The sequence below is a fragment of the Scyliorhinus torazame genome, chromosome 7 (genome assembly GCF_047496885.1).
Source record: "Scyliorhinus torazame isolate Kashiwa2021f chromosome 7, sScyTor2.1, whole genome shotgun sequence".
NCBI classification, from domain to species: domain Eukaryota; kingdom Metazoa; phylum Chordata; class Chondrichthyes; order Carcharhiniformes; family Scyliorhinidae; genus Scyliorhinus; species Scyliorhinus torazame.
The window spans coordinates 113,865,237-113,891,826 of NC_092713.1; the positions used below are offsets into that span (position 1 = coordinate 113,865,237).

Below are 26,590 nucleotides of genomic sequence, written 5' to 3' on the forward strand. Positions count from 1 at the left end.
TGGCGAGTCCACTACTGTTGCAGGCAGGGCATTCCACGCCCTTACTACTCTGAGTAAAGAACCTACCTCTGACATCTGTCTTATATCTATCTCCCCTCAATTTAAAGCTATGTCCCCTCGTGCTAGACATCACCATCCGAGGAAAAAGGCTCTCACTGTCCACCCTATCCAATCCTCTGATCATCTTGTATGCCTCAATTAAGTCACCTCTTAACCTTCTTCTCTCTAACGAAAACAGCCTCAAGTCCCTCAGCCTTTCCTCATAAGATCTTCCCTCCATACCAGGCAACATTCTGGTAAATCTCCTCTGCACCCTTTCCAATGCTTCCACATCCTTCCTATAATGCGGCGACCAGAATTGCACGCAATACTCCAAATGCGGCCACACCAGAGTTTTGTCCAGCTGCAACATGACCTCATGGCTCCGAAACTCAATCCCTCTACCAATAAAAGCTAACACACCGTACGCCTTCTTAACAACCCTCTCAACCTGGGTGGCAACTTTCAGGGATCTATGTATATGGACACCGAGATCTCTCTGCTCATCCACACTGCCAAGAATCTTACCATTAGCCCAGTACTCTGTATTCCTGTTATTCCTTCCAAAATGAATCACCTCACACTTTTCTGCATTAAACTCCATTTGCCACCTCTCAGCCCAGCTCTACAGCTTATCTATGTCCCTCTGTAACTTGTAACATCCTTCTGCACTGTCCACAACTGTCCGACTTTAGTGTCATCTGCAAATTTACTCAACCATCCTTCTTCGCCCTCCTCCAGGTCATTTATAAAAATGACAAATAGCAGTGGCCCCAAAACAGATCCTTGTGGTACACCACTAGTAACTGGAATCCAGTCTAAACATTTCCCATCAACCACCACCCTTTGTCTTCTTCCAGCTAGCCAATTTCTGATCCAAACTGCTAAATGACCCTGAATCCCATGCCTCCGTATTTTCTGCAGTAGCCTACCTTGGGGAACCTTATCAAACGCTTTACTGACATCCAGATACACCACATCAACTGCTTTACCCTCATCCACCTGTTTAGTCACCTTCTCAAAGAACTCGATAAGGTTTGTGAGTCACGACCTACCCTTCACAAAACTGTGTTGGCTATCTCTAATCAAATTATTCCTTTCCAGATGATTATACATCCTACCTCTTATAAACCTTTCCAAGATTTTGCCCACAACAGAAGTAAGGCTCACTGGTCTATAGTTACTGGGGTTGTCTCTACTCCCCTTCTTGAACAAGGGGACAACATTTGCTATCCTCCAGTCTTCTGGCACTATTCCTGCAGACAAAGATGACTTAAAGATCAAAGCCAAAGACTCAGCAATTTCCTCCCTAGCTTCCTAGAGAATCCTAGGATAAATCCCATCCGGCCCAGGGGACTTATCTATTTTGAAACTTTCCAGAATTGCTAACACCACCTCCTTATGAACCTCAAGCCCTTCTAGTCTAGTAGCCTGAATCTCCGTATTCTCCTCGACATCATTGTCTTTTTCCTGTGTGAAAACTGACGAAAAATATTCATTTAGCACCTCTCCTATTTCCTCGGACTCCAAGCACAACTTCCCGCTACTGTCCTTGACTGGCCCTACTCTTACCCTAGTCATTCGTTTATTCCTGACATATCTATAGAAAGCTTTAGGGTTATCCTTGATCCTACCTGCCAAAGACTTCTCATGTCCCCTCCTGGCTCTTCTTAGCTCTCTCTTTATGTCCTCCCTAGCTAACTTGTAACTCTCGAGTGCCCTAACTGAACCTTCACGTCTCATCTTTACATAAGCCTCCTTCCTCCTCTTGACAAGTGTTTTAGTAAACCACGGTTCCCTTGCTCGACCACTTCGTCCCTGCCAGACAGGTACATACTTATCAAGGACATGCAGTAGCTGTTCCTTGAACAAGCTCCACCTTTCCATTGTGCCCAACCCCTTCAGTTTTCCTCTCCATCAGATGCATCCTAAGTCTTGCCTCATCGCATCATAATTGCCTTTCCTCCAGATATAACTCTTGCCCTGCGGTATATACCTATCCCTTTCCATCACTAAAGTAAACACAATGGAATTGTGGTAACTATCACCAAAGTGCTCACCTACCTCCAAATCTAACACCAGTCCTGGTTCATTACCCAGTACCAAATCCAATATGGCCTCGCCTCTCGTTGGCCTATCTACATACTGTGTCAGGAAACCCTCCTGCACACATTGGACAAAAACGGACCCATCTAAAGTACTCGAACTATAGCGTTTCCAGTCAATATTTGGAAAGCTAAAGTCCCCCATAACAACTACCCTGTTGCTTTCGCTCCTATCCAGAATTACCTTTGCAATCCTTTCCTCTACATCTCTGGAACTTTGGCCTATAGAAAACCCCTAACAGGGTGACCTTTCCTTTCCAGTTTCTAACCTCAGCCCATACTACCTCAGTAGACGAGTCCTCATCAAACGTCCTTTCTGCCACCGTAATACTGTCCTTGACTAACAATGCCACCCCTCCCCCTCTTTTACCACCTTCCCTGAGCTTACTGAAATATCTAAACCCTGGCACCTGCAACAACCATTCCTGTCCCTGCTCTATCCATGTCTCCGAAATGGCCACAACATCGAAGTCCCAGGTACCAACCCATGCCGCAAGTTCACCCACCTTATTCCGGATGCTCCTGACATTGAAGAAGACACACTTTAAACCACCTTCCTGCCTGCCGGTACACTCCTGCAACTTTGAAACCTTGCTCATGACCTCACTACTCTCGACCCCCTGTATACTGGAGCTACAATTCAGGTTCCCAAGACCCTGCTGAACTAGTTTAAACCCTCCCGAAGAGCATTAGCAAATTTCCCTCCCAGGATATTTGTACCCCTCTGGTCCAGGTGTAGACCATCCCATTTGTAGAGGTCCCATTGACCCCAGAATGAGCCCTAATTATCCAGAAATCTGAAACCCTCCCTCCTGCACCATCCCTGTAGCCACGTGTTCAACTCTTCTCTCTCCCTATTCCTCATCTCGCTATCACGTGGCACGGGTAACAACCCAGAGATAATAACTCTGTTTGTCCTAGATCTAAGTTTCCACCCTAACTCCCTGAATTCCTGCCTTACATCCCTATCCCTTTTCCTACCTATGTCTTTGGTACCTATGTGGACCACGACTTGGGGCTGATCCCCCTCCCCCTTAAGGATCCCGAAAACACGATCCGAGACATCACGCACCCTGGCACCTGGGAGGCAACACACCAACCGCGAGTCTCTCTCGTTCCCACAGAATCTCCTATCTATCCCCCTAACTATGGAGTCCCCAATGACTAATGCTCGACTCCTCTCCCCCCTTCCCTTCTGAGCAACAGGGACAGACTCCGTGCAAGAGACCTGTACCCCATGGCTTACCCCTGGTAAGTCCCCCCCCCCAACAGTATCCAAAGCGGTATATTTGTTACTAAGGGGAACGACCACAGGGGCTCCCTGTACTGACTGCTTCCTCCCAGCCCCTCTCACCGTCACCCATCTATCTTTATTCTTCGGAGTAACTACATCCCTGAAGCTTCTATCTATGACCACCTCTGCCTCCCGAATGATCCGAAGTTCATCCAGCTCCAGCTCCAGTTCCCTAACGGGGTTTCTGAGGAGCTGGAGATTGGTGCACTTCCCACAGATGAAATCAGCAGGGACACTGACGGCGTCCCTCACCTCAAACATTCTGCAGGAGGAACATTGCACTACCTTACCTGCCATCCCATCTAGATAAAAAAAGAAAAAGAAAGAAAGAACTTACCTGTTATTCACTCCCCTTCTCAGCAAGCACTCACTCAGCAACCTCTGCGCCCCGCACGTCAGTTTTTGGCAAATCTGCACATTAAAGCAAGACAGCTAGTCTCACTTTAATGTGCAGCTTCCCAAGGTACCAGAGGCATAGGGATCATTCCCCTTTGCCTTGGAGACCTTGGGTGATTGCTGTTCAGTACTGGTCTCCAGAAATGGGAACTAGACAGAACAGCATTTGTGGGGATCTTCCAGCTGATTGGAGGCACCCATGTAAATGCCCTCTGGGCAGGCTGGCACCCTGTTAGTGCCAGCTGAGTGCTAGCCTGGAACTGCCAAAGTGCCCAGATAGCACTGGCAGGGGCACTGCCATGGTGGCAGATTGGCACTGCCAAGGTGCTAAGCTGGCAGTTTGTGTGTGGTGGTAATTGGACTGAGGGTGCCTCCAGAGGGAAAGGGCGTGGGGACCTTCCCATAGTGCATTGTGGCTTGGGAAGGGTCAGGGATTGCTTTGGGGGCTTGAGGGATTGGGACTCCATTTAAAAATGGTGTGCTGATCTCTCGTTACACTGAGGTGTTCTGGCGAGTGAGCTCCTCAGTGCACAAAACGGGGCTATGTGCGGACTTAGCCACGTGATCCCCACTGAGGCCCCCTATCAAATGTGAGTGCCATTTTATAGCGTGTTTCTCAGCACTGGTAGTTCTGAGAAACATGCGGCTAAACGCACTCGCAATGAGCTTTGTTCCCATTTAGTTAAATTCCACCCAATTTCCATCTGTCCAGCTGAACAGTGTGTCACTTTCAATGTTCCTGACCAAGTAACAATGAATTGCACCCATCCTAATGGAAACGTCGATTCAGACTTCGGCGATCAGCCAGAGAATCCCCGTTCACGATCGAATCGAGGGCGGCGTCGCTTTCGCGATGCTACGCCCTCTCCAAAGCGCCGTACTCTGATCGATTGCCTCATGACATTGCCTGAAGCCACGCCCCCGTGCTCCACCCCCGACCGGCCAAGTTTCTAACGCCGTCAGTCACATGTGGTCTCATCCATCGGGAACTCGGCGTGGTGGCTGCGGACTCATTCAAGTCAGTCGGTGGAGGGCCGATTCGCGGGCACAGGGATATTTGAATCAGGGGCTGGGGGCACTGTTGGGGGTACACGGGCCAGCCAATGGGGGGGGCACTATTTCGCAGGCCAGGTCCGCGAATGGCTGGTGCCATGTTGCTCGCCATGGCCGCTGCAGGCTGCCGCAATGCGCATGCGCGGCCACAGCCCCGGTAATTCTCCAGGCTGTATCGGCAGCTGGAGCCGGGTGCTCTACGCTGCCAACATACTAGCCCCAGCCAAACGGAGGATCGGTGGTCGTTTTATGCCATTTTCTTCTGTTGTAAAACACCACCGTTCCCACACTGGCGTGGGGACATAGCCTCAAAATGGGAGAATCCAGCCCCGTGGGTAAGTTCCAATGCGCAGTAGGGTTTACACTGCAGGGGTCACAGGTTCTCCAGTGCAATGCAACAGGAATGTGAACAGCAGAGACACCCAGCTGTGAAGGTATATCACAAACAATATCCACTATAACTACACTCAACTCGCAAACATCAGTGGCTAAAAGAATTCCCCAGTTCTCCATAATATAGATAAATATATTCTCAGATAAATCTGTTTATTATTCATTTTTTTGATTGGATACGTAAAATGATAATGAATCTCACATTTAAGTCTACTAACCACAATTTAAATTATAGTTCTTACTGATAAAGATGAAGGAACGTTTCTTTACTTTAAGATGCATTGAGATATTCCTGCTTGATAATTTAGGTTTAAATGCATATATTATTCAACTTTCAATCTTCTATTCCAGTTATGAAATGCAAAGTTTTAAAGATCCCTAGAAATGGGACCAGAAACTGTTCCCATCCAATTGGAGACTTCAGCTATCACTCAGCTTGTGACTTTGGCTGTGTAGAAGGTTTCTTGCTGAACGGGTCAGTGAGTCTTCAGTGTGAGGGCTCTGGAGCATGGTCATCACCAATACCGGACTGTGAAGGTAGTTTGAGAATGACATTCTGTTCTAATATATCTTCTTCTCTCTATAATTGCACCTCATTCCACTGGGGGTTCCAGGGTCTATAAACAGTATTGGCCATGAGTTGGTACTGTCAGGAGTAATGGAGAAAATTATTTAGATCTTTATTTTAATTTCAACTGTCTCATTAATCATCACTGGCCTTCAATGCTATTGTACTGGGGTTTCAAATAAATGTGTAGCATAATATTGGTAGGTGATTGTCTACCCTACATATAATACCAATCTCGTAGGATATTTTCCATCATTGGGCTGGATTCTCCACTGCCCATAGCGGTATTCCTGATTCGGCAGAGAATCGGGCGCCGGGGGGGGGAAAATGGGAGTGGCGTCCAGCACGGATCCGTTTCCGATACTCCGTTCCCCTGCTGGCTTCTGGATTGAGATTCGCACCCCGTGCCAGCAGAAGGATGCAAATGGGTCTTAATGACACAGTTGCATTCTCTTAATGGGCTGGGCATCATATTCTCCGTGCCCTCGTGATTGTCCAGTCCTCTGGGCCGTGAATCACATGGGCATGAATTGGTGCGGGTCTTGATAAACGTGTACCTGAAGTGGTGGTCCTCGCGTGGAACAAGGGGGCAGCTCCTCCTCACAATGCAAGGTCTGCACAGCCACCAGACCCCCATCACCATGCCCCCATCAGAGAACCCCTATTTAAAGAGATCCCCAGAGAAGCCCTAATTAAAAAGACCCCCCCCCCCCAAGAGACCCCCCAGAGACCCTTTAATTAAAGAGACCCCTGAGACCCCCTAATTAAAGAGATCCTCACCAGAGATCCCCCAGAGGAGAGATCCCTGTCTGGAAGCTTGAGAGCAGTCCAGACAGACGCAGTGAAAAAAGAAATCACTGCTTTAAAGCTTACCTGGGCAATATATCTACTGGCTCAGCCACAGGAAGCATCACCTGTCAATTCCTGGAAAGTGAAAACCACTCAGCTGGGTTTAAATCACCTCCGATCTTTGATCTGCAAGCTACTCATTCATTTCTCTTGGATATTGATTTTCTAGGCAGTGATTGACAGCTTCCACACACACCCAGCTGTCAGCATTTTTCCATTCATCTCCTTTCACCCTTGAGTAACTTTGAAGAGTCAGCTGTGAAACTAACTGCAATGTTTATAAACATCAAGCTTTGATTGACAGCTTCTGGACCACATCAGAAAGCGTTAAGTGCTTTCTGTTAGTTTCACTGCTGATTACATCAAAATCACTCAAAGCATGAAGTGAGATGAATATCCTTCTTATTTTACTTTAAAACTGCAATATAATTGCCTTGTTTTAAACTGAGAGAATTCAAAATGTTAAATCTAATAATTTATATGACATGAGCAACAGTTCCCCATAACATTAACCATTAATTCACTGGGTCCACTGAGGAGTAACTGCCACTGCTTAGTTTAATACAACCTGAGCTGATGTTTGAAGGCAATGCAAGGAGTGGTGAGTTATAATGGGAAGGAGCAGAAGGCAGTGCGGACAGTAGGGGCCAGGCTCAAATGTCTTTCTGATGTATTTTATACATGTTGTTAATTTTGGAAGAAGGATTCAAGCCATGGGCATAACCATGTTGTTAGGGAGGAACATGGTTCATTTTTGTTTGATCTTTGATCTATTGCTGCAAGTAGGTGCATTATTCTGCAGTGAGTGGCTCACATCATTTCTCTCCAAAGCCTTTCCACCACCAACAAGGCATAAGTCGAGAGTGTGATGGAACACTCTCCACTTGCCTTAGTGAATGCAACTTCACTCAAGAAGGCCAATGCCATATAGGACAAAGCATCTGCTGGATCGGCACTTGATCCACAATGGGTGGTCACCAATGTGTCATGTATATGATACTATTCTTCCTGAGATTCAACACTCAGCCCAACCACACCAATGAATCATGGTTGCAGTGTGTATTACCTACAGCGTTAACTACTGTATACAGCAACTCATCAAGGCTTCTTCGGCAGCACATTCCAAGCTCATGATCTGCTCTGGCATTCAGGATAAGGGCAGCACATACATGGAAATATTGTTACCTCCAAGTTCAGATGGTCATTCAATTCCAGTCCAGTCCCATCCTGTCCTCACAGAACTCATACCCAAACATCTATTTTCCAGCTGCAATGATTGGATAGTAATCAGCATCAGGCTGGTTATTGTATTTTCCTGCCTACCTCAGCGGTGCTCAAGCTGACTCAAGCACCTGCATCTCCTGCTTTAGGTGAGTTAGCTGACAGCTCACAAACGAATAATAAGTGGAACTTTCCTACTCTATCCAACTCTGCCCCACACCAGAACCTGATGTTCTCACTCTTTCCTATATCCTTGTCATCACATTTGCAGCTTTTCATTTCTGTTTTAGGTATTCTGCAGGAACAACACAAATATACAAAATTGATCTTCATTGCTCCTGGAGCAGCCTGCTTAATTTCTGTACCCTTTGTTATCTGGCTTATCAAACACTATCGAAAGAAAGGTAATGTTTTTTTTTTAAACAAATTTCACCTTTCTGCTATTTGATTACTACACAAAGTTCTCTCTCTGCTCATGCGCACATTTCTTGAGTTAATTTTGCCGCTGATCTGTTAATATAAATGAGAAAGATTTAATGAATAAGTGATGACCAAATAGCAATGACATAGGTTTCTGGTCTAATTGGCTGCCTGGACAGACTAAAACCGACGGCCCCATTCTAAAGATTTGTTACCCGGACCTGGATTCTCCGTTCTGGAGAATAGGAATGTAATAGAAACAGTCTTTCGCTCTCTTCTGTGGAAATTAGATTTAGATCTATCACAGTGATCATTATTCCTCAAATGCACATTGATCCAAATTTATTACATAATACATCCATTATTTTAGAGCTGCGATATACATTGATATATTTACTTTTTTGTCTTCTAGTGATGCAGAAAGGTTTTTCATCTATAAGGTAATGCTTTATATCTATCTGTGTACAGAATGTAACAGTCCAGTTGACTGCTTTCTCAAATGTTTGAATAATTGACTGGAAAATGGAATGTTGACTGTAGCGAGTAGAAATTCAGCTTTATCTTCTAATGGAACAATGTGGTTAATTAGGTCATGTATCTGCTTGGATTCCTGAATGGTAAAAGCCACTACCACCTCTCACTGAGACTTCCAAATCCCAGATGTTTTTCACTGGCCTGATTATCAGGCCCATTTTAACTCTCACTCTATTCCCTATATCTCAATCGGTCCCCTCAACTTCATCATATTGTGTCTCCCCTCAGATTTTCATTCGTCCCTCAGTCCTTCATCCAATTTATTCCTCCAATTGATGACAATTTTCTACTTTCAGTTATTCTTTCCCAGGTCTGGCAACTATGGAACTCCTTACCTCCTTCAATCTTCCCCTCTTCCTACCCTCTATGTTATAGGTTTGGTATCACCGAATCATTGTTTTCATATTTATATTGTCTTCTTTCCTCCTCATTTAACCGTTGTTCTTGACCCGGCACTTGATGAAAAGAGAACTTTTGAGCCAATTCATCTTCATCAAAAGGGGTAAAAGGGGTGGCGGAGTTGTGCTACTGGTTAGGGAGAATATCACAGCTGTACTGCGGGAGGACACCTCAGAGGGCAGCGAGGCTATATGGGTAGAGATCAGGAATAAGAAGGGTGCAGTCACAATGTTGGGGGTTTACTACAGGCCACCCAACAGCCAGCGGGAGATAGAGGAGCAGATAGGTAGACAGATTTTGGAAAGGAGTAAAAGCAACAGGGTTGTTGTGATGGGAAACTTTAACTTCCCCAATATTGACTGGGACTCACTTAGTGATAGGGGCTTGGATGGGGCAGTTTGTAAGGAGCATCCAGGAGGGCTTCTTAAAACAATATGTAGATAGTCCAACTAGGGAAGGGGCTATACTGGACCTAGTATTGGGGAATGAGCCCAGCCAGGTGGTAGAAGTTTCAGTAGGGGAGCATTTTGGGAACAGTGACCACAATTCAGTAAGTTTTAAAGTGCTGGTGGACAAGGATAAGAGTGGTCCTAGGGTGAATGTGCTAAATTGGGGGAAGGCTAATTATAACAATATTAGGCAGGAACTGAAGAACCTAGGATGTTTGAGGGTAAATCAACATCTGACATGCGGGAGGCTTTCAAATGTCAGTTGAAAGGAATTCGGGACCAGCATGTTCCTATGCAGAAGAAGGATAAATTTCAGGAACCTTGGATAATGAGAGATATTGTAGGCCTCGTCAAAAAGAAAAAGGAGGCATTTGTCCGGACTAGAAGGTTGGAAACAGACAAAGCCTGTGTGGAATATAAGGGGTCACGAAAAGTCATTGGCAAATAGGGTTAAGAAAAATCCCAAGGCTTTTTACACGTACATAAAAAGCAAGAAGGTAGCCAGGGAAAGGGTGGGCCCACTGAAGGACAGGCGAGGAAATCTACGTGTGGAGCCAGAGGAAATGGGCGAGGTACTAAATGAATACTTTGCATCAGTATTCACCAAAAGAAGGAATTGGTGGATGTTGAGTCTGGAGAAGGGTGTGTAGATAGCCTGGGTCACATTCAGATCCAAAAAGACGAGGTGTTGGGCGTCTTGAAAAATGTTAAGGTAGATAGGTCTCCAGGGCCTGATGGGATCTACCCCAGAATACTGAAGGAGGCGAGAGAGGAAATTGCTGAGGCCTTGACTGAAATCTTTGGATCCTCAGTTTTCAGGCGATGTCCCGGAGGACTGGAGAATAGCCAATGTTGTTCCTTTGTTTAAGAATGGTAGCAAGGATAATCCAGGGAACTACAGGCCGGTGAGCCTTACGTTAGTGGTACGGAAATTACTGGAGAGAATTCTTCGAGACAGGATCTACTCCCATTAGGAAGCAAATGGGCGTATTAGCGAGAGGCAGCACGGTTTTGTGAAGGAGAGGTCATGTCTCACTAACTTGACAGAGTTTTTCAAGGAGGTCACAAAGATGATTGATGGAGGTAGGGCAGTGGATGTTGTCTATATGGATTTCAGTAAGGCCTTTGACAAGGTCCCTCATGGCAGACTGGTACAAAAGGTGAAGTCACACAGGATCGGGGTGAGCTGGCAAGATGGATACAGAACTGGCTAGGTCATAGAAGGCAGAGAGTAGCAATGGAAGGGTGCTTTTCTGATTGGAGGGCTTTGACTAGTGGTATTCCACAGGGATCAGTGCTGGGACCGTTGCTGTTCGTAGTATATATAAATGATTTGGAGGAAAATGGAACTGGTCTGATTAGTACGTTTGCAGACGACACAAAGGTTGGTGGAATTGTGGATAGCGATGAGGACTGTCAGAGATACAGCAGGATTTAGATCGTTTGGAGACTTGGGCGGAGAGTTGGCAGATGGAGTTTAATCCGGACAAATGTGAAGTAATGCATTTTGGAAGGTCTAATGCAGGTAGGGAATATACAGTGAATGGGAGAACCCTCAAGAGTATTGACAGTCAGAGATCTAGGTGTACAGGTTCACAGGTCACTGAAAGGGGCAACACAGGTGGAGAAGGCAGTCAAGAAGGCATATGGCATGCTTGGCTTCATTGGCCTGGGCATTGAGTATAAAAATTGGCAAGTCATGTTGCAGCTGTATAGAACCTTAGTTAGGCCACACTTGGAGTATAGTGTTCAATTCTGGTCGCCACACTACCAGAAGGATGTGGAGGCTTTAGAGAGGGTGCAGAAGAGATTTACCAGAATGTTGCCTGGTATGGAGGGCATTAGCTATGAGGAGAGATTGAATAAACTTGGTTTGTTCTCTCCAGAACGACGGAGGTTGAGGGGTGACCTGATAGAGGTCTACAAAATTATGAGGGGCATAGACCGAGTGGATAGTCAGAGGCTTTTTCCCAGGGTAGAGGGGTCAATTACTGGGGGGCATAGGTTTAAGGTTCGAGGGCCAAGGTTCAGAGGAGATGTACGAGGCTAGTTTTTTTACACAGAGGGTAGTGGGTGCCTGGAACTCGCTGCCGGAGGTGGTGGAAGCAGGGACGATAGTGACGTTTAAGGGGCATCTTGACAAATACATGAATAGGATGGGAATAGAGGGATATGGACCTCGGAAGTGTAGAAGATTTTAGTTTAGACGGGCAGCATGGTCAGCACAGGCTTGGAGGGCCGAAGGGCCTGTTCCTGTGCCATACTTTTCTTTGCATAGTAAGAAGTCTTACAACACCAGGTTAAAGACCAACAGGTTTGTTTCGATGTCACTAGCTTTCGGAGCGCTGCTCCTTCCTCAGGCAAATGCAGAGGTATGTTCCAGAAACATATATATAGACAGATTCAAAGATGCCAAACAATGCTTAGAATGCGAGCATTAGCAGGTGATTAAATCTTTACAGATCCAGAGTTGGGGTAACCCCAGGTTAAAGAGGTGTGAATTGTGTCAAGCCAGGACAGTTGGTAGGATTTTGCAGGCCAGAAATCCTACCAACTGTCTTGGCTTGACACAATTCACACCTCTTTAACCTGGGGTTACCCCATCTCTGGATCTGTAAAGATTTAATCACCTGCTAATGCTCGTATTCCAAGCATTGTCTGGCATCTTTGAATCTGTCTGTATATATGTTTCTGGAACAGACCTCTGCATTCACCTGAGGAAGGAGCAGCGCTCCGAAAGCTAGTGACATCGAAACAAACCTGTTGGACTTTAACCTGGTGTTGTAAGACTTCTTACTGTGCTCATGTGCTCACCCCAGTCCAACGCCGGCACATCCACATCATACTTTTCCTTGTTCTTTGTTCCTAATTGCCTCTGTGGTATTTGTGCCATTCCCGACCCTCACCTTAACAGTGCAGTTTGATCTTTTTCTTAATATATGAATACAAGTTAACTTTTCTTCAATTTGTAACTAAGAACTATTGATAATTATGGGTATAGATTATAGATTGTCGAATTTACAGTGCAGAAGGAGGCCATTCGGCCCATCGAGTCTGCACTGGCCCTTGGAACGAGCACCCTACCCAAGCCCACACCTCCACCCCATCCCCATAACCCAGTAACCCCACCCAAGGGCAGTTTTGGACACTAAGGGCAATTTAGCATGGCCAATCCACCTAACCTGCACATCTTTGGACTGTGGGAGGAAACCGGAGCACCCGGAGGAAACCCACGCAGACACGGGGAGAATGTGCAGACTCCGCACAGACAGTGACCCAAGCCGTGAATCGAACCTGGGACCCTGGAGCTGTGAAGCAATTGTGCTAACCATTGTTAAGCAACTAATTAGTGGACACCCATGTTGGTCTACTTCTAATGAAGGAACCGTGCACCATATTTAGTCAGACTACTGTATTTAAAGTGCTGAAATCAAATAATGGTAACAGATTCTCAATTTTTTTCCTTATTATAGGACTTAAATAGACTGGCCAATTCCAAGACTCAACCAGAAAAAAGGCAGATGTTCAACACCTGAAACATGTATTTTCTTCACAAAAAATTGGAGACATTTTGTCACTATGATTCCTGAAAAAAATTTAAAATGTATTAGATATAGAACGATACCAATCTGTAAAACTATGCCCTGAGACTGTGTCTAAATGTGAAGATGTCACACTTAATGATTTCTAATAGTAATTGAGAGGAGAAACTAATGTTTATGTCCCAAGTTATTAACCATTACTGAACAGTTTTCGAGATCCAACAAGCTGCTCTATACTTCAGAAAAACTACTTAAAATGTATAAGATACTGGTTAAATTAATTGCCTTGTTTAATTAGTTTGCTTGGTTGGCTACTGTGTAGAGATAAGGGTCAGATTTTTGTCACAGGCTTACAAAATGCGAATCGGGTTCTTTTGCAGCTTCAGAAATGCACAACAAACTCATGTTTAACTTTTCCCAAGGGCAGCACGGTGGCGCAGTGGTTAGCATTGTTGCCTCACAGTGCCGAGGTCCCAGGTTCGATCCCGGCTCTGGGTCACTGTCCGTGTGGAGTTTGCACATTCTCCCCGTGTTTGCATGGGTTTCGCCCCCACAACCCCAAAATGTGCAGAGTAGGTGGACTGGTCACACTAAATTGCCCCTTAATTGGAAAAAATGTATTAGGTACTCCAAATTTATTTTAAAAAAATGTTTAATTTTTCCCTGGATATTTGTTTTTTACGCATGAGGGGCTGGTTTAGCACACTGGGCTAACTCACTGGCTTTTAAAGCAAACCAAGCAGGCCAGTAGCACAGTTCAATTCCCGTACCAGCCTTCCCGAACAGGCGCAGGAATGAGGCGACTAGGGGCTTTTCACAGTAACTTCATTGAAGCCTACTTGTGACAATAAGCGATTTTCATTCATTCATTCATTTCATTCATGTGCAATGTATAGTATGGACACCAAACAGGCTGGTGGAAGGCCCACCATGATTCTTGGGGTCAGCCGTTTCCAATATGATTCTTCAGGCCACTAAACCTCACCATTCACCCCTCCCCCTGCCCCTCCACACTCTCTCATTCATCCCATGCTTCCTCATATCCCACATGCCCATCTCATTCTCCCTCATATCCTCCATGTCACTCCATGACCCCTACATACACCGATGTCCTCCATGCTCCATCATGCCAAATGCCCTCTCATACTTCCCATGCCTGCCATCTCTGCCCCAGAGCCGCTTCCCCTTGGGAATCATGCAATCACAATGGGTGCAGATGAAAACATGAAACCTCAAACAATCAACTCTCATTCAATCCTCATTCTGGACGTTTAAACTCAGTCCAAAACATGACAAGAGTGTTTGGCAACATATATCTCTACAGTTTTGAATTTATTAAGACATTGTGGGCGGGATTCTCCCCTACCCGGTAAGGCGGGGGTCCCGGCGGGACGGAGTGGCGTGAACCATTCCGGCATCGGGCCGCCCCAAAGGTGTGGAATCCTCCGCTCCTTCAGGGGCTAGGCCCGCCCCGGAGTGGTTGGCGCCCCGCTGGCCGGCAGGAAAGGGGATTGGTGCAATGCCAACCGGCGTCGAAGGGCCTCCGCCAGCCGGCGCATGCGCGGGGGCGCCAGCACGTGCTGGCGTTATCCCCGCGCATGCGCACAGGGATTCGCTTCTGCACCGGGAATGGCAGAAGACAACAGCCTCCAGTGCGGAACAATAGAGTGCCCCCCAAGGCACAGGCCCACCCACGGATTGGTGGGCCCCGACCGCGGGCCAGGCCACCGTGGGGGCATCTCCCGGGGTCAGATCCCCTCGCGACCCCCCAAGAATCCCGGAGCCCGACCGCGCCGCCAGGTCCTGCCGGTAAGGGACTTACTCTAATTTACGCCGGCGGGACTGGCAAAGATGAGCGGGACTTCGGCCCATCACGGGCCGGAGAATTCGGTCAGCCCCGGGGCCCATTGAGTCGCGCCATTCTCCGAGGCGGGCGGCGCGACTCACGCCGGGGCAATTTTTGGGGGGCGGGAGAATTACGAGGATGGCGGGATCCACGCCGACCTCCGGCGATTCTCCCACCTGGCGGGGGGTCGGAGAATCCCGCCCCGTAATGCATATCAACACTTACGCAGTGTTAGTCATGCATTGATCAACTCACATTTGAGCAGTTCAGCTATGTGTTGCTTTTTGTAGCTAAACCATCTAAGGAGGCTCTTTCTGACACTAATAAGTGGGGCTGAGTTTATGATCAATCATTATATCATTACAATACACAGTGACATTTGAAGACATCAAAACATTTAACACTTGCCAGGAAGAATGTTCCAGATTCCTCAGCAGGCTTCTCCCAGTGCTCACACACTCTCCAAGGAAGTGCATTTTGGGGGGGCTTTCAAAACCTGCACCAGTGCACAAAAATAGCATGGCGGTGGAAATTCAAAATTCCTATGGTCCTCACAATGACAACACTGACCTCAGAGTAGGCACATGTGCATGTTAGGCCTATGAAAAGGCCACACGACAATGGCATGTAGAATCATAGAATAATTTGGCCAATCTTCTCCGTGCCAGCCTGAGGACACCCAGGTGCCCTTTCTAATCCCACCTTCCTGCCTCGGAAACAATCCATCTGGCCCTGTCGACTTATCAACTTTCAAAGATTTCAACCCTTTGAGTACTTCCTCTCTCTTTATGATTATCCCATCCAATATCTCACAGTGTACCTCCTGGACTAAGATATCTGCATCATCCATTTCCTTTGTAAACACAGAGAAAAATATTCATTTAAAACCCTTCCCAGAACCTCTACATCTACCCGCAAGTTCCCTTCTTCATCTCTGATAGGCCCCACGTTTTCCTTAACTAACCTTTTACCATTAATATATTGGCAAAACATCTTTGGTTTTCTTTAACTTTACTTGCTAATCTTTTTTCATGCCCTCTCTTTGATTTCCTTATTTCCTTTTTGACTTCATATCTGCCCTTCCGATACTCGTCTAGGCTATCAGCAGTGCTTAGTTCTTTATGCCTATCAAATGCTTTCTTGTTCTGTTTGATCTTCCCCTGTATTCCTCTCGACAGCCAGGGGGGTCTAGATTTGGCAGTACCACTCTTATTTTTGGAGGGGACATGTTTACTTTGCACCTTTAAGATCTCGCTTTTTAGTGCTTCCCACTGGTTTTCCACTGATCTTTCCTCTAGCAATGCTGACCAGTCTACTTCAGCCAAGTCCCTTCTCATTTCTGCAAAATTTGCCTTCCCCCAGTTCAAAATCTTTACTTCTGCTTTATCCCTGTCCTTTTCCATGGTAATACTGAATCTAACTGAATTATGATCACTATCCCCGATATGATCGCCAGCTGTCACCTCACCCACTTGGCCTTTTTCGTTCTCCAAGACTAGGTCGAGAATTGCATCTCCTCTCGTTGGGTTTGTCACTAATTGGTTGAAAAGATTTTCCTGGACACCTGCACAAATTTTGCTCCCTCAGTTCCCCTTATATTGTTTGAATCTCAGTTGATATTGGGATAGTTAAAGTCTCCTACTCTTATTGCCCTCTTGTTCTTACAATTTGCCTCCGTATTTGATCTTCTAACTCCCTTTAACAATTTGGGGATCTGTGGTATACTCCCTATAGTGTCACTGCCCCTTATTTATTTCTAAGCTCAACTCGTTTAGCATATAATAAACCCTTCTCACAACTGGAATTGATTCTTTAATCATTAGTGCTACTCTCCCTCCTTTTTCATCTCCCACTCCCATCTGCCTGATAACTCTGTAACCAGGGATATTGAGCTGCCAATTTTGCCCCTCCTTTAGCCAGGTTTCCATTTTAGCAATGACATCCTGCTGCCATGGGTGAAATTTAATGAAAAAATTTCAAAATTCATTTGTGGCAGGTTTTTCAGGGAGTTTCCCGCCAGCTTGGCCGGCAGGTTCCCCACTGCTTGGGCAGCACGGTGGTGCAGTGGGTTAGCCCTGCAGCCTCACGGCATCGAGCACCCAGGTTCGATCCTGGCTCTGGGTCACTGTCCGTATGGAGTTTGCACATTCTCCCCATGTTTGCATGGGTTTCGCCCCCACAACCCAAAAGATATGCAGGGTAGGTGGATTGGCCACGCTAAATTGCCCCTTAATTGGAAAAAATTAATTGGGTACTCTAAATTTTTTTTTTAAACTCCCCATCGCTATCTAATGACACTTAATCATTTTGTGGGCCCTGAGGATGTTCTCACCAGTTTAGCCCACACTTAGAATTTTTTTCAGCAGAGGGGAACTGAAATCAGAGATCAGGCCACCATTTTGAAAGGGTACCCTGCTCTCTAAGTGAGCTTGTGGGTCCCCCACACCCCAATCATGGGAAATATCACCCTCACACACATGGATACTACCCCCCCACCAAGTGAGGACATCCCACTATGGGGTCTCTGGGCCCCCCGCTCTTCAGATCCCATCCCCCAAGCCCCCTTACAGCACCCCCCCTTCCAGGACCCTCACCCGTCACTCCCCCAATCACAGTACATACCTGCCCCTGCACACCCCCACCCTTCAAAATCCCCCTTCCATCCTCCTTTCATGGGCATGGCCCCCTTCAGGCCCTGACCCTTTGTAGTGCCCCCCTGGCACCTGGGCATCCTTGCACTGCCACCCTGGTGCCCAGTCAGTGCTCCTCCCAGCTTGGCAGTGCCAGGGTGGCATTGCTAAGGTGCCAGTTAGGCAGTGCCAAGGTGCCCACGTTCTAGGGGGAAGGCCAGGGCGCCATTCATTTCATTTCCTGCACCAGACCTGCCACCCAGGGGCCTCCAATTGCCCGGGAGACTCCTGGGTCCATTCCACCTGTTCACGTTCTTGTGTCCAGTACTGATTGGCTGCAGCCTCCCTGGGGAGGCTGGTGGATTGAGGGAGACTGGTAGATCCTGGGTAGGTAGGCCGTAAGTAGATTTACGACCTACTTTAGCGAGAATCGTTTGGTCCCGCCAGTTTTGGGCAGAGTACCGATTCCGATACCTTGCGGGACTAGGGTGTATCCTGTGAGGCGCCTTGAGACCCGCGGGTGGGCTCTTCCCAGATTCTCGCCCATGTTGTGATCTCGAACGAGCACAACGTGGTCACTGGAATACGCACCATGTGTCTACTTGTGCACTTAACTCATCTACCTTGTTGCAATACTCCTTGCATTGAAGTATAAACAATTCAACCCCACTATTTAACCCTTGCTCCTCCTGTAATTTCAAGTCTATTACCACATCTTGTACATCACTCGTTAATGTTCCACCTCCATTTTCCTGATATGAATTTGACCTACTCCTTTGATCCATCCCCTGGGCACACTACTTTAAATACTCCCCAACTGAACTAGCGAAAGCCCCCACAAGAACATTGGTCCTAACTCTGCCCGAGTGCAGTTTGTACAGACCCCACCTTCCCCAGAACTGATCCCAGTGGCTCAAGAATCTGAATCCCTCCTGGCTACACCATCTGTCCAGCCATGGATTCATCTGATCTATCCTCCTGGGAGTAATCCTGAGATTACTACATTTGAGGTCCTGCATTTTAGTTTATCTCCTATCTTCCTGTACTCGTCTTGCAGGTCCTCACCTTAGTTTACCTACGTCATTGGTACCAATGTGTACCACAACCACTGGCTGTTCATCTGCCCGCCCCAGAATGCCCTGCAGCCGCTCCGTGACATCCCCGACCCTCGCACCAGGGAGGCAACATACCATCCTTGATTCACGTTTGTGACCACTGAAGGTCTGTCTGTGTCCCTAACTGTTGAATCCCCTATCACTATAGTCCTGCCACTCATTTCCTCCCACCCATCTGAGCAGCAGAGCCACCCATGGTGCTATGGACTTGGCTGCTACTGCTTTCCCCTGAGAGGCTAGCCCCAAATGTATCCATAATAATATATCTGTTTGAGAGGGAGATGCCCAGAGAGGATTTCTGCACTACCTCTTGAGTCTTTTACTGTGACTGGTGGTCACCCACACCCACCTGTGCAATCCTCACCTGTGCTGTGATCACCTGCTAATCGTGCAATCCAAGACTTCCTCAGCATCGCAGATGCTCCACAATGAGTCCACCTGCAGCTCCAGCTTTGAAATCCCGTTAGCTAGAAGCTGCATTTAGACACACCTTCTGCACACTTAGTCACCAGGGACCCGAGAAGCGTCCCTCATTTCCCACATTCTGCAGGAGGAGCATATCACAGTTCTGAGGTGTACCCCATGATGTCTCTCTTGATTAAGCTAGTTACTCCCTGAAAACAAAATTACTTTAGCAAGAGGCCTTATTTACATTAGCTAGGAACGTTATTTCTTACTTAACACTTTTATTACAATTGAACGATAATGTTCTATACTCCTTTTATTTAATTTTTTAGTCCCTACCTTAGTTTTAAGCAATGAATTAGGTTAAAAAATTGAAAATACTCACATGGACTTATTCAACAATCAGCTGCTTTGGTTGGTCCCATGCAATTTTATGAACCGGCATTTGTATTTATCCTTCTCCCCTTTCGCTCTTTCAAACTCCTGGCCCCTCTCGTTCTTTTGAAAATCCCAGCTCCTCTCACTCTTTTAAACTCCTGGCTCCTCTCACTCTTTTAAACTCCTGGCTCCTCTCACTCTTTTAAACTCCCGGCACCTCCCGCTCTTTTGAAACTTTCGGCACCTCGCACTCTTATGAAACTGCCAGCTCTTCTCACTCTCTTTCAAACTCCCAGCTCCTCTCGCTCTTTCAAATTTCCGGCTCCCCTCGCTCTTTCAAATTCCAGCTCCTCTCACTCTTTTGAAACTCCCAGCAGCTCTCATGGTTGGGAAGACAGAGGAAATTGGTTTTCCAGCAAAAAAACGACGTTCAGTGTTTTGCCACCTGATTCCTGTCTCCATTGGGAGGTACATATCTGGCCTGAAAACTTACTAGTGTCAGAAAGTTCCTCCTTGGATGGCATTCACTGATTAGGCGCACACATGAAGAATGGGCAGGTTGAGAAATTGCTAAAGGATATTTAGCATCTGTGAGCCTGCACCAGGAACCAGAGCCTTCAGAAAAGCAGAAGAAAAAATAAATTTTCTTGAAAAAGAATTGAGAGGAAGGAAATTATTTCAGAGAGACTGAATCTTCACTGAAAATTCTATCGCTTTGACATCTTATTAAGGAAAAGTTCAAGGATTGGGGACACTGGTTTGTAATTTTGAAGAGAATTAAGAAATTGTTCATGATATAAGATCCCAGCTAAAGATACATACTACATCTAAAAAATAAACAATTACATAGAAAATTAGGCTTTTATTAGAACAATCAGAGTTATGTCTGATCATATCTTCAGTTGTTTTTGCATTGCTCCACATCACCTAAAATGGCCAATGGGATGATACCATACTGTGCCATGATTTATGGCTTGTGAATTTGTATTGTAGCTACAATTAATGTGGTTTAAATTGTTAATCCCAGGATGCTTTATGGTTAAATATGTAAATAGATTAATTGATTCAGATTGATTAGTGGCAATATTTAAATGGTAAATGCATATTTAAGTGGATTCTGGGTATCTTGTTCACAATAACACTTACTGGGTGCGATTTTACAGACGTTCTGCACCTGAAAAGCTGCATACCACGGCACAGCGTGGCCGATAGAAGCCGGGAGACCTCACCCCTGGGATCTACCCGGCTTGCCACACCTTGCGAGATCTAACTCGATCTCGCCATTGTGATATAAATCCTGCCCATTGTGGATGGGATCACTTTTATGTGAATCTGCATATTTAGGCAAATCTGTACTGCTAAGGTGGTACTGCCAGCTGGCAGAGACACTACCAGGGTGTCAGGCTGGCATTTTTTATGAGGTGGCCATCTGGCCAGGGGTGGTGGGGGGATGCGGGGGGCCCGGGGACCCTTCCACAGTGCGTTGAGGCTTGGGGAGTCAGGGGGCCGCAACGGGATCTCTTGCTACACCAAGGAGCTCCGGCGAGCAAAGCTCCTCAGTGCACAAAACGGGGCTAAGTGCGGCCTCAGCCATGCGTTCCCCGCTGAGGCCCCCATCTAACCCGGGGGAGCATTAAATAGCGGGGTGTATCTTGGTGCTGCGAGCATCAGGAAACAGGCGGCTAAACACCCTCACAATGTGACTATGTTCCCATTTAGTAAAATTGTGCCCATTGTGTCACAATAAATCAACAAGGACTGTGTGCATAACTACAAGTTTATAAGGTCCTTGAACTTTAGTTTACAATTGTAAAGTCAAGATCAACAATATCATTGTTGGTCTCTACTCAGGGAAAATAATATGATAATGTTTATTTCTCTCTGTGTCCACTGCTTAATGATACTGCGTGTGTCAAAGACTTGGGTTAAGTACAATAAAAGGGTTAAGTTGCAAATCCTATTTTGTTGTCAGATTCAAATTGTTGTACACAACACTAACACAAATGCTACTTTCAGACTGCAACATCCATAAGATATTGGAACAGAAGTAGGCTATTCGGCCCATCAAGTCTGCTCTGCCATGAGGGCATAGCTGATCTGATATCATCCTCAACTTTACTTTCCTGCCTTTTCCCCATATCACTTGATTCCATTAACTGATTAAAAATCTGTCTATCTCAGCCGTGAACATACTTAACAACCCAGCCACTACAGCTCTCTGCGGTAAACAATTCCAAAGATCCACTACCCTCTAACAGAAGAAATTCCTCCTCATCTCTGTCTTAAATGGGCGACTCCTTACTCTGAGATTATGCCCTCTGGTCCTAGACTCTCCACGAGAGGAAACACCTTTGCAGCATCTCCCATGTCAAGCCCCTGAGAATCCTATATATCTCAATAAGGTTGCCTCTCATTCTTCTAAACCCCAATGAGTACAGACCCAACCTACTCAACCCCTCCTCATAAGAAAATTCCTCCATCAACCTTCTTCCCTGGGCTGCCTCCAATGCCAGAATATCTTTCCTTAAATAAGGGGACCAAAACAGTTCACTGTATTCCAGGTGTGGTGTTTAGAACTCCGCTGATGTTACTTGCGAGAGTGTCTCAAAACCCTGAAGGATAACTTGTTTGCAATTATGTGAGGATCAATGTACAACCCAGTGAGAAACCAGTCCAGTCATTGTGTAAACAATCAATAAAGTAATAAAGAATATTTATTAAAGTAAAAGAAAAAACACTCAACAAAAGACTAACATATACCATGACACGTACGAATATGAATAACTAAACACACCATATTATCTGAAGTTACCTCTTGTTCCAAAATATGTCCACGTTCCCTGAACTCAACTGAGACATCCTTTTCCCAAGCAACATCCAATTTTAATATCTCGATAGGTTAAATCCAGTTAATAATTACCTCACAATCCCACTTAGGTGACCAAGTCTGCGAAAAATTCACTTCCTGGTTCAGCGAAGGCACAAAACTGCGTCTTTTCGAGGAGAGTCTCTTCAATCTGCTGTGGCTTTAAATGTTAGCTGGAACAGGCTTCCATGGCTCAAGTCACAGATGGAACTGTCCTGTTGAGCTATTGGATGGAAAACAGCCAATGAGGGGCCCAACGGTTATATTGTTCAATCTCTTTGATGTTCCCAATCTGGATTCTGCTGTATACCTCTTTCAAATACCTTGCCTTGAGAAGTTACCATTTGTATAGCCTCATTGATCTCTGGCAAAAGATGTTTCTGAAATGGCCCATCACTCCTCAATGTCTCCAGACTTCTGCTCATCTTGTTACTTATTTGTTATTTTTAATTTAATCTCACATTCACTGTAATCTCACTAATTTCCCAAATTCCTGACAGTGGTCTAACAGTCTAACGGTTTCCTGGAACAGTATGTTGTGTATTCAACCAGAGGTCAGGCTATTTTGGATTTGGTAATGTGTAATGAGGCAGGTTTAATAAACAATCTCAGAGTAAAGATCCCCGAGGACGCAGTGACCATAATATGGTATAATTTAGCATTCAATTTGAGAGTGAGAAACTTGGGTCAGAAACAACTGTGCCACACTTAAATAAGGATGATTATAAAGGAATGAGGGCAGAGTAAGTTGGAGTGGACTGGGAAAGGAGTTTAGCAGGAAAGACGGTTGTTCAGCAATGGCAGAACATCCTGAAAATAGTTCATGACTCACAACAAAGATATATCCCAGTAAGGAAGAAGGATTCTAGGAAGGGAATAAATCAACCATGGTTAACCAAGGAAGTGAAGGAGAGTATTAAATTGAAAGAAAAAATATATATAATGTGGCAAAGATTTGTGGTAAACCAGGGCATTAGGAAAGTTTTAAAAACCAACAAAGATGACCAAAACAAAAGAGGGAGAAGATAAACATGAGGGTAAACTAGCAAGTGTAATAAAAACAGACTTCAAGAGCTTCTTTAAGTATATAAAAAGGAGAGTCCAGAGTGAACTGCAACATCCAAGTTTAACCTACTGAACATTTCTGCAATTCGCACAAGGGCTGTTAAAATAATTTGAGCAACAAAAGCCCTTGTAGAGGCAAACAATGTATTTGTTTTAAATATATCTTAATGATGTACTTGGTCAATGTGCACAAATATAACCATAGAGTTTCTACAGTGCAGAAGGAGGCCATTCGGCCCATCGAGTCTGCACCGACTTTCTGAAAGAGAAACTCTAGGCCCACTCCCCTACCCTATCCCCATAACCTTGCAACCCCATCTAACCTGCACATCTCCCAGACATAGGGAGAAAGTGAAAATTCCAGTCAGACAAGGCCAGAATTGAACCCGGTTCCCTGGTGCTGTGAGGCAGAAGTGCTAACCATTGTGCCACCGTGCCGCCCATAAAAACAGCAAAAATGGATGCTTGTTTAATGAAAGAGACTAGTGCTTTATTTATTACTTTCAACTTATTTAATTGGCAAGATCTAAGCCTGTTCATCAGAAATATCAATTAGTTGCGGAGAACCTTTCTTGATGTCACTGTGTGCGTGAATCAATTTCCAATCAGTTAAACTATGTAGCTAAATTAGATGACATGCGAAGAGGTCAGTGGGCAATCATTTTTATATCAAGCACAGGTTATGAGTTTAAATTCTAATCCTCAAGGGATAGATGTTTTCTTCCTCAGCGTTCTGATTGTTGGTTTATTCAGTCACGGATGTGGAACATCTTCAAACACTTGAAATTAAAAAGTTAGAGGAGGGAAGGAAACAGGCACTATGGGGAATCATTCAAATATAGAAATAGCAGTGGGCTGGGAGGAAAATATTCTCTGCAAGGTTCATGAAAGAACTATACATGACCTTGTGGACAGGTGAAAGCAGCTGCAGGAGAAAATAAAACAATATTGCACAGGTGGTGTTGGAATTCTTAAAGTTAAAACAACAAAGCTGATTCAGATGAACAATGCGTGGGTTAAAAATACTGCTGTTACCGGTCCATATCTCTCTCTCACAGCCACCGCACCCCCACCTCCCCGCCCCCCTGGTCTAGCTACCCCAAGTAGGAAAGCTCTCTTTTGGTGGGGGGAGAAATAGGGTGATTTTACTCAGCCAGGGACTTCACTGCAGCAAAATTAGTGATATCGCGCAATAGTTTGTGGGAGTGCTACTGCTCAAGGAAATTTAAAATGCAACATTTTCCTGGGCTGCTCGCATATTCCCCTTTCTCGGGCCATCAGGGATTGATACGTACAGCTAGAAAGCCTTCCAACCCACTTTTGCATTTCCACACATTGCACCATCCCTTAGTTCTATAAGGAAGAAACACTAATGCTGGTTATATCAAATAAGAAAGAGATTGGTGTGGCATAACAATCCAATTGTGTATCTGTTTTTTCTAGTCTCCCTGGTTCCCCATCGAGGTTTTTTTTATTGCTGCTTGGCATGTGGACTTGCGATGTAGGTGATGCTGCCGCTGGCCGTTTTGGTTCTAGCTCATATCCCCACCTCTGCGTTTTCTGTCAGGGTGCTGAGCTCCTGACTGTGTGCTGCACCCTCCACCCCACCAACTGAGTACTGTCCTCCGACTCGGTGCATACCCCCATCCCCACATGGGTGCTGCACCCAACACCCACAACTGTGTGGCCCCATGTAATTAAGTGATTTGGACTATCTGAATTCTCTCTCAGTGGCGACCAGGGGCTTTTCACTAACTACATTGTAGTGTTAATGTAAGCCCACTTCTGACAATAATAAAGATGATTATTATTATGTCTGAGTGCCACACTCCCTGACAAAGTTCCCCTCTCCTTTCCTTGTCTGGGTGCCCCCTCTCCGTCTGTGTGCCCTCTCTCTGAGTGCTCAGCTGTCTAAGTGAGTGACCCCCCCCCCATCCAACCACTGTGTCAGAATGTCCTCCACACCCTCTGTCTGAGATCACCCGATTGAATGCCCCCTCCCCTGTCAGAATACCCCTCCCTGCCTGAGTGTGCCCTCCCCCTCAGAGGCCTTTCCCTTCTCACGTCCCCCTTCCTCCCGACACTGCCCCTCTCCCCCTCACAATGACCCCCCTTCCCCCAACGCCCTTCTCCCTCTGCCCCTCCCCCTCCCACAGCACCCCTCCCCTCCCCCAGCTCCCCTCCCCCTCTGACAACACCCCTCCCAGCGCCCCTCCCCTACCCCCTCTCACAGCACCCCTCCCCTACCCCCCTCACAGCACCACTCCCCTCCCCCTCTCACAGCACCCCTCCCCAACCCCCTCCCCTACCTCCTCACAGCGCCCCACCCTCTCCCCCTCTCACAGCACCCCTCCCCCTCTCACAGCACCCCTCCCTCACAGCACCCCTCCCCCTCTCACAGCGCCCCTCCCCCTCTCACAGCACCCCTCTCCTACCCCCTCTCACAGCGCCCCTTCCCTCCCCCTCTCACAGCGCCCCTCCCCTCCCCCTCACAGCGCCCCTCCCCTCTCCCTCTCACAGCACCCTTTACCCTCACAGCACCCCTCCCCTATCCCCTCTCACAGCACCCCTCCCCCTCTCACAGCACCCCACCCCCTCCCCTCACAGCACCCCTCCCTTGCCCCCTCTCACAGCACCCCTCCCTTGCCCCCTCTCACAGCACCCCTCCCCTACCCCCTCTCACAGCACCCCTCCCCCTCTCACAGCACCCCTCCCCTACCCCCTCTCACAGCACCCCTCCCCCTCTCACAGCACCCCTCCCCTACCCCCTCACAGCGCCCCTCCCCTACCCCCTCACAGCGCCCCTCCCCTACCCCCTCACAGCGCCCCTCCCCTACCCCCTCTCACAGCACCCCTCCCCTACCCCCTCTCACAGCGCCACTCTCCTACCCTCTCTCACAGCGCCCCTCCCCTACCCTCTCTCACAGCACCCCTCCCCTCACAGCGCCCCTCCCCCTCACAGCGCCCCTCCCCCTCACAGCGCCCCTCCCCCTCACAGCGCCCCTCCCCCCTCACAGCACCCC

At 46.7% G+C, this 26,590-nt stretch overlaps 1 protein-coding gene and 1 long non-coding RNA gene across 2 annotated transcripts in view; one reads left to right on the forward strand and one right to left on the reverse strand.

The window, feature by feature from the left end:
* LOC140426471 (L-selectin-like) overlaps window positions 1-21,072 on the forward strand; it is a 63,431-nt gene extending 42,359 nt beyond the window's left edge. Inside the window, exons 7-10 of the mRNA XM_072511284.1 lie at window positions 5,632-5,817; window positions 8,209-8,322; window positions 8,751-8,778; window positions 13,194-21,072. Of these exons, the coding sequence (XP_072367385.1) occupies window positions 5,632-5,817; window positions 8,209-8,322; window positions 8,751-8,778; window positions 13,194-13,200 (335 nt within the window). The 3' untranslated portion in view covers window positions 13,201-21,072. The remainder of the gene's footprint in view (window positions 1-5,631; window positions 5,818-8,208; window positions 8,323-8,750; window positions 8,779-13,193) is intronic.
* LOC140426474 (uncharacterized) overlaps window positions 1-26,590 on the reverse strand; it is a 112,916-nt gene that overhangs the window by 42,273 nt on the left and 44,053 nt on the right. Inside the window, exon 3 of the long non-coding RNA XR_011948212.1 lies at window positions 22,557-22,725. This is a non-coding gene — a long non-coding RNA (uncharacterized lncRNA). The remainder of the gene's footprint in view (window positions 1-22,556; window positions 22,726-26,590) is intronic.